The sequence below is a fragment of the Petaurus breviceps genome, unplaced genomic scaffold (genome assembly GCF_028583685.1).
Source record: "Petaurus breviceps papuanus isolate PSGF00001 unplaced genomic scaffold, PetGlider_PUasm1.0 188, whole genome shotgun sequence".
NCBI classification, from domain to species: domain Eukaryota; kingdom Metazoa; phylum Chordata; class Mammalia; order Diprotodontia; family Petauridae; genus Petaurus; species Petaurus breviceps.
The window spans coordinates 39,650,823-39,663,792 of NW_027185804.1; the positions used below are offsets into that span (position 1 = coordinate 39,650,823).

General features: G+C 34.9%; 1 protein-coding gene across 1 annotated transcript; it reads left to right on the forward strand.

The window, feature by feature from the left end:
- The first annotated feature begins 11,742 nt into the window (after positions 1–11,742).
- On the forward strand, positions 11,743–12,651 carry LOC138163484 (olfactory receptor 4C6-like). The gene has a single exon (XM_069090943.1). The coding sequence runs from the start codon at positions 11,743–11,745 to the stop codon at positions 12,649–12,651; it is 909 nt and encodes a 302-aa protein (XP_068947044.1).
- The last annotated feature ends 319 nt before the right edge of the window (positions 12,652–12,970 follow it).

The window sequence follows — 12,970 nt, forward strand, 5'->3', positions numbered from 1 at the left end:
AGATACTCAGCACCACACCCAGAAATAACTGGCCCAGAAATAACTGGCCGTGTAACCTTGAGCAAGTTACTCAACCCTGATTGCCTTAAAAAAAAAAAAAAAGAAAGCTTTTATAGTCAGAATTTGTTACTTTCACTTTTCTCTGACTTAAAACCTACATTTGTCTAATTCTGATTGCCATCTATCACTCCCAGGACAGTCTTCTGGAGAAAAAAAATATAATAAATTTAGCCCTTCTTCTATCTCTTCCACTTGATATCCCTTCTAACACTAAAAAAATGTTTCCACTGTTCCTGACCCCACAATACACTGAATCATCTCTTTATGTTCACCTTAGAGGTTGCATAGTATCGTGATGAGACTGGACTTAGAGTCAGTAGCATACAGGTTCAAATCCTCTCTTTCCAATTTTCCTCTATTTCTGAATCTCATTTTTTTTGCATCCATCGTATGTGAATAAAATAAACTAATTAGCACAGATTCTAACAATCAATAAGCAATCACTTAACACTTATTATGTGCCTGGAATCTTTCTTTCCATTTGTGTTGGTGAATCGATGATTATCTCCTGTCGCTAAAAAAAGGGAAACTTTTTTTTTCAGAATGACAACCTTTGAGTAGGAAAGAGGATATTACCTCAGTCCTTTTTTTTGTTTTTTTTTTCCCTTTGGATTCAATACATTATATCTAGAGACCATGGAGTTTGTTGCATTTTGAAATTTAATTGACATCTCTTTTCTGGATTGGCAGATAGGATTTGTTTCAGTAAAACCTTCACTGAAAGAGAAAACATATTTGGCATGATTTTTAAAAGTCTCTTATAACCTAACTAAACTTGAAGCAATGAAAAGAATAAACAGGGTATAGGAAGTCAAAGAAATGCCCTGAAAAAAAAAAAAAACATACTGCGAGAGATTCTAGATATCTGTGCAGTTGGATCCATTTATGGGGAAATATTCTCTGCTTGCAAAGCTTGATTCACTTTTGAGAAAAGAGAATTACTGAACTTGACTGCTTTACCTTTAGACTAAGGGAACTTTAGGCCCTAGATGACTTACACTGCATGTCAAAAGGCAGCCTTTAAAAGAGTATTAGTAAGATTTCAAGAAGAGCCCAATGAATCTACCAAGTTAATAGATGAGGATAGAAACCAAGGCAAAAAGACAATTCTAACCCTCAAGAAGCTCATATTCTCATGGGTGAGATAATTTGTAAACAATTTGCAATATGAGAAATCAATAGAAACCGGAACTAAATAACAAATGGGAAGGAAAAATAAGGAAGGGCTAGGAAAGGGATGATGATGATGGGGAGGAGACTCATGATGCAGATGTCGCTGTTGATTATGATGATGATGTTGAGGCTCCAAGTACAGATCTCCAATCTGGGAGTGTCTTCATTCCCCAAGCCTTCTAGCTCACTCCTGCTGAGTTCAGCAACAGTTAAGAAGAAAGAGAGGTATGATAACATATTTACAAAAGAGCTTTCAGGAAGAAAAAAAGAGTAGGAATATACTTTTAAGTTTAATATTCATTATCAATCATAATGAACAAAATTATAAATCAACCCATGAATTGATTGCTAATTTCTGAGGTGCAAATTTTCTCCATGAATATTTAACGAGTCTCTCTTTGCATGACAATTGGAAGTGGTACAATAAGCACTTTTTAAATTTGCACTGCTTCTTATTTCCAGTGCAATAAGTTGTGATGAATAAATTTCCTGCCAACTAGCTTCATTCGATCCTATCCCACCATCCCCCAGCAGATATCCAGGTACAAGATGTTCACTTGTATATTAACACAGAGTGGATTTTAAGAAACTTTTTAACAAATCATGTCTACAGAAATGCCTAAAACAAACTTCTCTATGAAGACAGTTCTTGATACTCTTATGGCCCTCTCTTTTAATTTACTCAACCATTGCTTGGATGATACTTATTTTGTGTGCAACGTTTTTTTTTTTAATTTGATACCAGTCATTCACACTTGAGTTAATTTAAAAGATGATAAAAATGAATATCTGAAGATGTTGTGTCCCTACACTCTGTGTGATTTTTGGCAAAACAATTCTCTTCTCTTAATCTCTGGGCAAAATCTGATTCCCACTGGAAAAGTGTCTTTGCCACCAAGGAGCCACAAATATTGAAGTCCATGGAGATTATTCTAAAGTTTCCTCTGGTTAATGTGTTTATAATATTACAACCATTATCTATGGTTGTTAGTATTATTTAAAATATTAAATAATACTCACTGGAGGAGTTAGTCATGTTGATGCATGGTTGTAGGAACTGAAAAGAGGATACAAGATATTTTTACAACTTTCAAATTAGTAAACAAACCTTCTCTACCTTTGTATAAGGTTGGTTGAATTGTAAAAGACAATGCAAAGCTTCCTGTTACCTCAAATTCTAAGTTCTTGATCAGATAAAATTGATGGAGCTTCATAGGATTTAGAAACATAAGGGACCTTAGAGATCTTCCTTCCATCACAAGCTTTTTCTCATTCTATAAATGAGAATAGTTGAGCCCACACAGATGAGATGATCAAAGAGAACTTCCATAAGGTATGAACTCTGACCGCAAATCCAGGAGTACTTTTGGTATATTACTGCAAAGGTGAGGTTTAGGGATTGTCTTCTGGGCATTATGAACACATTGACAAAAGGGAGCTTTAGAATCATCCCTATGGAATTCCGTATGTGGTTCCTTGCTCAGAAATGGACTTCTCCAGTGGGGATCAGATTGTGCTGGGACAGAAAGCATCCCTTCTGCTATTGTGACATTAGCATTATATTCTCTAAACTGGATTGATTTTTTCACTATGATCTCATGGGTGACACTGCATTTTATTCAACTGCCTGCTTTGGTGATATAAACACCAATTAGCAAGAGTAAATTATGAGCTGATTTTTTTTAATCTTACTACTACAAACTTTACCTGACTCAGCTGTTTGTCCTTCACCTCACACTGAAAAAGTGAACTCACTATCATGCTGATTAAATCCACAGTCACTGGAGACACATCTTCAATGGGAGACCATTGAAATAATGCAATAATATTTAATGCTATTGTAATCCAGAAGGTAGTTATTGGATGCCACTGACATTCTGCATTCATCACAAAATGAACATGGACTTAACCCCTTGTCTTTCTGGAAAGGAGTTCCTTATGAAGCTAAACTATGATTTATTAAAAAGTCCGTTCAACAGTATTTAAATTATTTCCCAAATGCTTGATATTCTTTATCCTTTGCCCACCCCCCCCCTTCTCTAAGTGGTATAAGATAATTCAAAACCTTCTGCAAAGCTCTAGGTGGGGTGTTACATCAGATATTTGGGTTTCTATACCAGCCACTTCAATCCTTCATCTGGAGTAGTGCCCTGTTTTATCCAGTCCTACAAAAGGTAAGTTGGTCACAAAAGCAAGAGAGAAAAGACATCTTCCAATTGAACATCCTCCCAGGTAAGGAACTGAAGTTCTGGGAAATCAAGTGATTTATCCAAAGTAAAAATAGTAGGAAGTAAAATAGGTGGGATTCTGAATTCTAATCAAGTATAAAACATAATGAGCAATCATTTGCAAAGAGAGGAAGTAGGAATCCTGTGGAGAAACTTATCCATGATTTATGGCAAGTTATGATCACATAGGAAAAAAAATACCACTCATTCATCTGGAAGGAAAGTAATTTCTCCACAAGCATATAGCTCAGGAGAAATCAATTCTGACTTCTTGGGTGCAGAGAATTTGATAACCAAGCCTCCAGATCATCATGCAATTGACATGTTCCCAATGTAGTTTCATAATTTTCCTTCTATGGATTTTTCTGTATGTTTGTTAGTTACAATGGGTTACGTACCAATAGGAAAATAAAAATAATATCTAAGAAAAGAACATCACCCAATACAAAGGAATTTCTAAAAGGTTACATTGAAAAACCTATGGGACATGGGTCTTTAATGCCTGATTAGTGATATTTCATAGGATCATCAATCTTGTGATTGAAATATACATAGAGCACAGCTTTCCCGTCTTCATATAATACAGATGAGGATACTGAAGCCTAAAGTGGCTAAATGGCTCTCCTCATAACATAAGATTTACAACTTGTAAGCTTGAAAATGGGGAGTAAGACATTTTTTGTTCCAAACCCAGTATCAGATTCTATTTACCACATTGAACTATACAATCTATCAGAAACTGTCATAGAGCTAAGGCAAATCAGATAATCTGTAGCTCAATTTCATGAAATATGGAAAAATATTTTCTATTTTTATGGAACAGTAAGTCTATAGAGCAGCAGAAGTTTGAAAATAGTGTTATTCTAGTTCCTATCGAGTTCAGAAAAAGTTTTGATAAATTATCCCACAATATTCTTGAGGAGATAAGCGATGATAATACATTCAGATGGATCCATGCCTGGTTGGGTGGTGGTAATCAAGATGTGTTCTTAATTCTTCAATGTCATCATGGGAATATAAATCAAGTGGGTTTCTCCAGGGTTCTGTGTTTTAAGCTATGTTATTTTGCAAATTCATCATGATTCAGATAAAGTACAGATGGAAAGGTTATCAAATATTCAGATGATATTAAATTTAGAATAGTTAGGATAGTTAGAGGATCATAGAGTGAGGACACAAAATTATCTGGAGAGTCTAGAGCAATGGGCTGAATTTTAAAAGATCAAATTCTACAGGGCTAAAAGTAAAGTCTTGTCTTTGGGTGATAAATTAAAATCAACTTTAAAAATGCATGACAAAAAGAGGCAAAGTTAGATTATAGTTTTTTTCTAAAAAAAACTAGTAATTTTAATAAACTAAAAGTTCAAAATGGCAACTATATACCAAAGCATAACCATAAAAAACTTATGAAATCTTGAGATGCCTCAAGAGAAATTTGGCTTCCAAGAATAGGGAGGTGATACTCACACTATATTCTGACCTTGTCAGAAGTCATCTGTAGTGTCGAGTTTGGCTCTAGACAGTTTGATTTAAGGAGAACTTTCACAAAATTACAATGTAATCATAGTAGTAGAAACAAAAGAGTAATGAGTGGGAGGTTATGGGAGTAGCAGTGTTATGGTAGCAGTACTTTTTGAAGTCATGTCAGTCATTGCCATTGTCATAGTAATAGCAAGGATGGTGGTGGTGGAGATGGTGGTAGAGGAGGACAAGGAGCAGGAGGAAGAAGAGGAGAATAGGATAAGGAAAAGAAAGACAGAGGAAGGGGAAGAGGAAGAAAAGGAGGAAGAGTCGGAGCAAGAGAAGGGGGAGGAAAAGCAGTAGTTCTCTTCATTCTACTTGCAGAGACTAGATATTCCTTTGTCAGATTGAAAATAGTGAAGATTGTTTCAGAATCAAATGTCCACATTTGACTTCTGGGATGTTGAGGTTCTTCTTATTCTGAAATTAAAATATTCTGTTGGTCTATTGCTGCTCTCCCTCTCTCTGGGATTCCATAGTTTTTGTAAAAGCACAGGATAAGATACAATCTCCCATATTCTGATTCACAACATTGTCAATGATTGCATCTTTTGAAATTTACTTTGGGTAACTTTGAATCTCTCATATTTATTCACATATATACATTTTGTATGGAAATATAAAGCAATTTGTATAACTTTATACTATTATTTAGAGGTACAGTATCAGTATATCATATGAGCAAGTAGAATAAATATTAATTTGGCACTTGGGCATTTAATCAGAATAGTTATTCAACTTTGATAAGTACTGAAGTGTTGCTTATGACAAATAAATTAAATGACTTACCTGGTGTCACTTAACTACTAAGAAATAGAGTTAGGATAGAAACTTTAGTCTTTTTCACTTAAAGTCCAGCATTATTACATTGCTTCTGAAATGATCTTTAATTCATTCATAAAAAATTTATTTAGAACTTAAGTATAAGGCATGTTGATAGAAATTGAGTATATAAACATACATATGAAATAGTCCTTAACTTAAAGAAAACCTCCCCTACCACAGGGTTGGACATTACATGTTGAAATACATTCAACAGCCAAAATGGGTCATGTGCCCCTGCTTTCACTATATATTTCTTGAGAAAACAATTTAAAGGAATAAGAAAGAAAATCAGGTATATAGAGATACTTCCAAAAAAAATAAAAGTTATAGATAATCTTGAAGGGGATGGGATATCAGCAAGTAAGACTATAAGAAGAGACTTCTTAGAAGGAGTAACCCAAGTGAAACTTCGAAGGAAGTTAAAGATAATAAAATGAATTGGAGAAGAAATGCATTTGAGGTATGAGGCAGAGCCAGCAAAACAGAATTAGAAGTAGGATGTCCTGACTGGTCATTCTGTAAGTTGAATGTGCCTTGTCAGTGGGACAGAGAGGCTGGATTATAGAGCCAAGGATTGGAAGTACTTTGTAATGATCGTGGAAACTCTGGTTGGAAATAGATTTTCAAGTATTTTAAATGCTTAAAAAAGGGTTTTCTATTTTATCTTAGGGCCATGAGGTATTTGCTATTTTGGTATTCACTGGGGGTTCTGAAAAAAGGCCACTGCATGAACTGTCCCTGTCATCTGTAGTACAGGAATATAAACTTGCCAACTAAGTGAAGAAAAACAAATTGTACAGGGAGATATTGGAGGTAGACCAATTGAGTAGGTGTTATTGTTCTTTCTTTCCAGTTGCCTACAACTCTTTGTGACTCCCTTTGCTGTTTTCTCTGCAAACATACTGGAGTGGTTTAGCATTTCCTTCTCCATCTCATTTAACAGATGAGGACACTGCAGAAAGTATGTGGAATGCCTTGCCACAGGTCACACATCCAGTAAGGACAGATTTAAACTCAGGAAAATAAGTCTTCCTCACTCAAAGAAGGCACAATATCCAGTGAGTCACGTAGCTGCTCATACACTAATTAGGACGGAATATTAATAAAGCAGATGAATGATGTTAATATTCCAAGGAGAAACTATTTTAGTGACTATTGAATAGAGAGGAAGGTTGGATACAAGATATCATGTGGATTTGGAACAGGCAAGATTTAACAACTGATCAGTTATGTAGTATTGATTGAACAATCACTTGAAGCTGTGGCCCTGGGAGATTACAGGGAAGGAGGTACCAGCAAAACATAATAATGAGGGCTCGGTGAGATCTTTTTGTCTGAATTGGTTCTGAGATGTCAATATTACATCTAGTTACAAAAATCCAATTGTGGACTTCAAACTTAAGAAACAGACCAAGTGTGGAAACACAAATCTTTTCTGTATCTTTTTACATCTATCTATTGGTCAGTCTATCTATCTATCTATCTATCTATCTATCTATCTACCTACCTATCCACTTTCTATCTATTTATCTACCTACCTTTCTATAATCTATCCACCTATATCATTCTATAATTAGATCTCTATATACACATTTACATACACATACACATTTATATAAATACATACTACATATATGTGGGTGTATTTATGAGTATGTATGTTATATGAATATTTTTCCGGAGTAATCTATACAGAGAGGATAATTTGACTTATGCAATCTAAAAATATTACTGAGAATGAGTATAAAGAAAAGAGGAAAATGTATAAATAAGAGACCTTTTGGTGATATCAACAGTTGGGGTGTAGTATATTAATTATGTTCCAACAAAGGAGCCTCAGGAATTGCCAGACAATTAGAAATAGTATCTGGAGAATAATATCACCAAAAAACAAGAAGGAGAGGATGTCCAGGAGCCTGGTAAATCATCAATGGCAAATGGCACAGAGAGTTCTGTATCATGTAAGTTAAGTTATGAGATGTTTATTAATTTAAGAGTCACATAATATGCAAGTTAAGCATTATGAAAAGTGAAAAAAGACCTCTAATTAAGAAAACTTTGTCATGAAGAAGTAGTGGTTGCAGATAACTTTGCTGGTCAAAACTCAGATTACTTTGTGTTGTGGTGTATGAAGAGAAATAAAAAAAATCAGACAGCAAAAGAACACAATTTGACATAAAAGGTTGACTGATTACAGGAAGGAAAAATAAAGATTGGTAAATTGTGGTCCATGAGAGAGACAAATGAAGTTATTTTTATACTATAAGAGAGGCTTGGCAATTGATAAAGACAGCTGAAAATTAACATAAGAAGTTAATTGCCATTTCAAGCTTCTCTAGGATTTCAGAGACATTGAGATCAATGTACAGGTAGAGACGTATTGTCCTTGGTGAGTAAAAATTCCAAGATTTCCTAGAAATGAGAGAAAAAGAGAGAATATGGCCTATTATTGAGCAGATTTCTTCTTTTAAAAAAATTCTCTCAATAAAGTGAATTCATCTTCTGAAAGAGATGGATTATTAATGTTAGAGGTTTATGACTGCTATGTTGTTTCATGGATCAAATATTGACCCCAAAGTCAGGAAAACCTGCTTTTATTCCTAAAATATGTACCAGTTATGTAATCTTACGCAAATTATTTAAATTATTTTGACTTAGTTTTCTCGTCTTTTTACTTATTAGCATCCAAGGAGGTAACATACGGAAAGTGCATTACAACCACTAAATCACTACCTAAATTTTATCTACTTTTTTTTTTAAATTCGAAGAGGACAAATACATCAGAACATTTCCATGTGGTAATATAATTTGTGTAAGAATGTGCAAATAAAAAAATACCTTTTAATGGAGAGAAATCAAATATGTTAAATAACATATATGCAGGGAACCCAGGACCTTCTTCCAGCCTTGTAACTAATATATGTATAAAACATGCAAGTATAAGTGGTGGCCTTATTCCATGATGGGAATGTGACAAGGCATGGCTATCAATTGGAATGGAAAAGAAATTACTCCAATATATTAGATTGAAAAAAATAATTAAATAAAGGGTTGGAAGTGGAAGGGAGGAAAATAAAATTTTCATATGAGGAAATGAATGAACAGAATAACATAAGAAGTAAGGACAGGATGGAGGGAGATGTAGGAATGAAGAAGGAAAGGAGGAAATTAAGGAGGGAAGGAAGAAAGGGAAGAAATGGACATGGAAGAAGGAAGGATTTTTAAAAAGGAAGGGAAAAAGAAGGAAGGAAAGAAGGAAGAAAGGAAGAAGAAGAGGCTGAAAGAGATGTGGTAGAGAATGGGACATAATGAGGAGGCAGAATGAAATGGAGGCAGACAGGCATATAACTTAAATGTACAACACATCCTAGTGGAGTATTACTAATATTGACTTTTCTTCTATGGTCTTAAATCAATTCCTTTCTTTTCTACCAGAAAAAAAAAAACAAAAAAAATATATGAACAAGATTAAATAGGTTAAATGCCAGTGGCATATGAGTGTATGTAAGTATGCATGTACATGTGTATGCATATGCATATATGTAAATAAAATATAAAATAATTAAATACCATTATATGGGAATCATATGTAAAATACAGACATGAATAAGGCCATCTTCTTTTAGCCTATAATAGGCTCATAATACATATCTATGTAAAGTTTATGTAACATATTAAATACTTATTGTTCTATATACATATAAATCTAAGTATTTTGTATATAGAGATATAGAATAGAAACTGGTTTCAGGGGATGATGGAAAGACCTGTTATACAAATTGGAACTTAAGCTGTCTAGAAGCTAGAAAAACTAAGAAATGGTGGTGAAGAGAGCAAAAACTCATATGGGAAAGATCACCACTTTAAAGGTCCATAATTTCAAAATGGAATAGCATGATGGTATGTTTGAAAAAACAGTAAGGAGGGCACTATAAGTGAGTAGCAAAGTGAATGGAAGGTATTAGAAGAATAGAAAGGCCGCATCAAAGTTATGAAAGTATTTAAATGTTAATTGGGAGAATTTATATTTGATCTTAAAAGAAAATAGAAAGAATAAAAGTGTATTGTTTGTGCTTTGTGTATAGTTGTATGCAAAGTAGGGATGGAGTTATTTTATCCAATTAGACTGATATTTTGGGAAGATCAATTTGGCAGCAGAGTGGTGCATAATGGAGTGTAGGGAGAGACTTTAGACAGGAAGGTTAACTGGAAGGCTATTTTAATGGACCAGGGGAGAGGTGATGAGGGCTGGTAGGAAGGTGATGGCTACATGGGTTTAAAGAAGGAAAACTATCTGGAATTTGTGGTGAAGGTAGAGGATAAGATATGACAGCTGATAAACTGTGTGAGATGATTTTTGTAAGGGATTGAGGAAGACAACAAGATTGAGAGCTTAAGTTACTGAGAAAATGGGGAGAAACAAACATTAACCATGAAGTGCAAAAGAGTGGGACATTTCAAATAGAAAGATAATACATTTTGAGACTATAAATGTCCATGTTTTTTTTATTTCAGTCTAGTAATGTGGAATAATGAAATTCCTTGATGTACCTTTGAAAGTTTCCATTGTTGATCACACTGATGAACTTAGCATCAGCCAATGTGAACATGACTCCCAGCATAGGCTAGATACTTGTGTGGACTTGAGTGACATATTGGCCTCTGATCACTTCAATTTGCTCATCTGTACAAAAATAGGGCTGATTGAGAGGATGTCCAATGGCCCTTTGACAAAAAATCTAGGATTTTTTGCTAAAAGGAGCACTGACCATCTCTGAGTTGGTGTTAAATTACTATCATATGCAATTGAGTATTAGCAGTCTTTTGGGAAGCAGTTTATCTTATGGTGTTTCCACTACAACAATGGCCTCACTCTTAATTAAAAATGAAATATTTCTTCCAGGCATCATTATTTCCTTTTAAATAAGTAACCTTTCTTGAGAAGACTTCCTATCTTCCACTGTCTAGCTTAATGATTAAAATTCAGCTTGGAGCCGGGATTCTTGTGTTTGAATTCTGCCTTTGACATTTACCAGCTGGGTGAACAAGAGTTAATCATTTAACTTCTCTGGGTCTCAGCTGCTTCATCTGTAAAATGGAAATGATGTCTGTATTACTTACCCTATAGAATTATTTTGAGGTTTGAATTTTCCATTGTTGGCAAAATATTTTCTGAAATTTAAAGTATCAGATCTTGCTTTTATCACTCATATTCACTGAACTTTTTCTTTCCTTTTAACCAGACACATGATTTCGTTGGATTCAAGAAGCTCCAAGTAAGGAAGATCCCACTAACAATGCAGTTAATTCAGTGGTTTGCAGCTTCTGGACTTAAAAGTGATAACTAGATAATCACAGGCTAAGAGATTTGCACAGAGTCCTATTGACAGAAGCCGGGCTGGAAAGTTTTCCTGACCCCAAGATTTTTATTCTACCTACTCCCTTATCTCAGGGAAGCTCTAGACCACCTTTTTCCATTTGACTTAAAAGACATTTACTCATTAAACTTTTCTAAAATTTCATCTGAAATGTCAATATGTAGCTGTAACATAACTAGGAATTTTATTTGTCTGTTGAATTGTAATTACTGAGAAACATGATATTAACCCATTTCAACCCTTCCTTGATTTCCATACACACAAGTTATATGAAAGAAATTTACTGTCACCAGTTCCTTCTAAGATGAAAAGCAGGTGAATCACATTCCTTAGAACTGAGGTTGTTGTATCCCTTCCTTCCCACTGTACAAAACTGATTCCTAACAGAATAAGCAGTTTCATGCAGAAGACTCGTGACTGATTCTATTTGAAATGAAAAGAAGTGGATTTTTTTTTAGATGAGTTATAGAAAGGTCTCAATAGAGGAAGACATGAATAAAAGGGGAAAGAACCAATAAGACTGTTAAAATCAAGAAGCTGTCAGAGGATTGACCAAAATGGAGAACAAACGCAATGGAACTGAATTCATTCTGCTAGGCCTCACACAAAGTCCAGAGCTTCGAAAAACTTTCTTCGTCATTTTTTTGATCATATATATTATCACAATTGTTGGAAACATGCTCATTGTCTTAACAGTGACAGCCAGCCAGACTTTGACATCACCCATGTACTTTTTCCTAACCTTCTTGTCCATTGTGGACGCTACCTACTCTTCAGTTGTTGCCCCTAAAATGGTTGTGGATTTACTCCATGAGAAGACCATCATCTCTCTGCAAGGCTGTCTGACTCAGCTCTTTCTAGATCATCTTTTTGCTGGTGCTGAAGTGATTCTCCTTGTGGTCATGGCTTATGACCGCTATGTGGCCATCTGTAAACCCCTGCACTACATGGTCATCATGAATCCTCGTCTCTGCCACCTACTTGTGGTAGCATCCTGGATGGGGGGCTCCATACATGCCACCATACAACTCATTTTCATGGCAAATCTTCCCTTCTGTGGCATTAATGTTATCGATCACTTTGTGTGTGACTTGTTCCCATTGCTGAAACTAGCCTGCATGGACACTCAAGTTCTTGGCATTTTAGTCATTGCTAATAGTGGAATAATGTGCCTGTCAATCTTTCTCATATTAATTGCCTCCTATGTAGTTATCCTCTCTTCCCTGAAGGTTGGCACTTCAGAAGGAAGGAGAAAGGCCCTTTCTACCTGTAGCTCTCACTTTACTGTGGTGGTCTTGTTTTTTGTTCCTTGTATATTCTTGTATGTGAGACCAGTAGTCACTTTTCTGATAGACAAAGCTGTAGCTGTATGTGTTACTTTGGTTACTCCGATGTTAAACCCCTTGATCTATACCCTGAGAAATACAGAGGTTAAAAATGCCATGAAGAAACTCTGGATCAGATGAATGCCTTTGACTCTTCAGGAAGTTAGTTTAATAAGCGAAAATCATTTAAATGCAGCTGAAGGATTCATATGTTTTGATGGAGTAATATTTTAATCAGTGAACATATTCTTTTCACTAACAAAGATAACAAATCTTTAAAAAATCTGTACCCTGATTTTAGCCAGGCTTTATTTTTTCTACAAATCTTTGAGAGAGGTTATAACTGACATGCTAAACATAGGCCACACTCAAATATTAACTGAGTTTGAAAGCTTGTAGAAGATTCCATATCCATATTCTTCCATTTTAACAATGATGTTGCTTAATGTTGTCAAAGCCC

What these genes read in the sequence shown, in the direction of transcription:
- LOC138163484 (XM_069090943.1), top strand. Translation starts at nt 11,743, where the DNA reads ATGGAGAACAAACGCAATGGAACTGAATTCATTCTGCTAGGCCTCACA.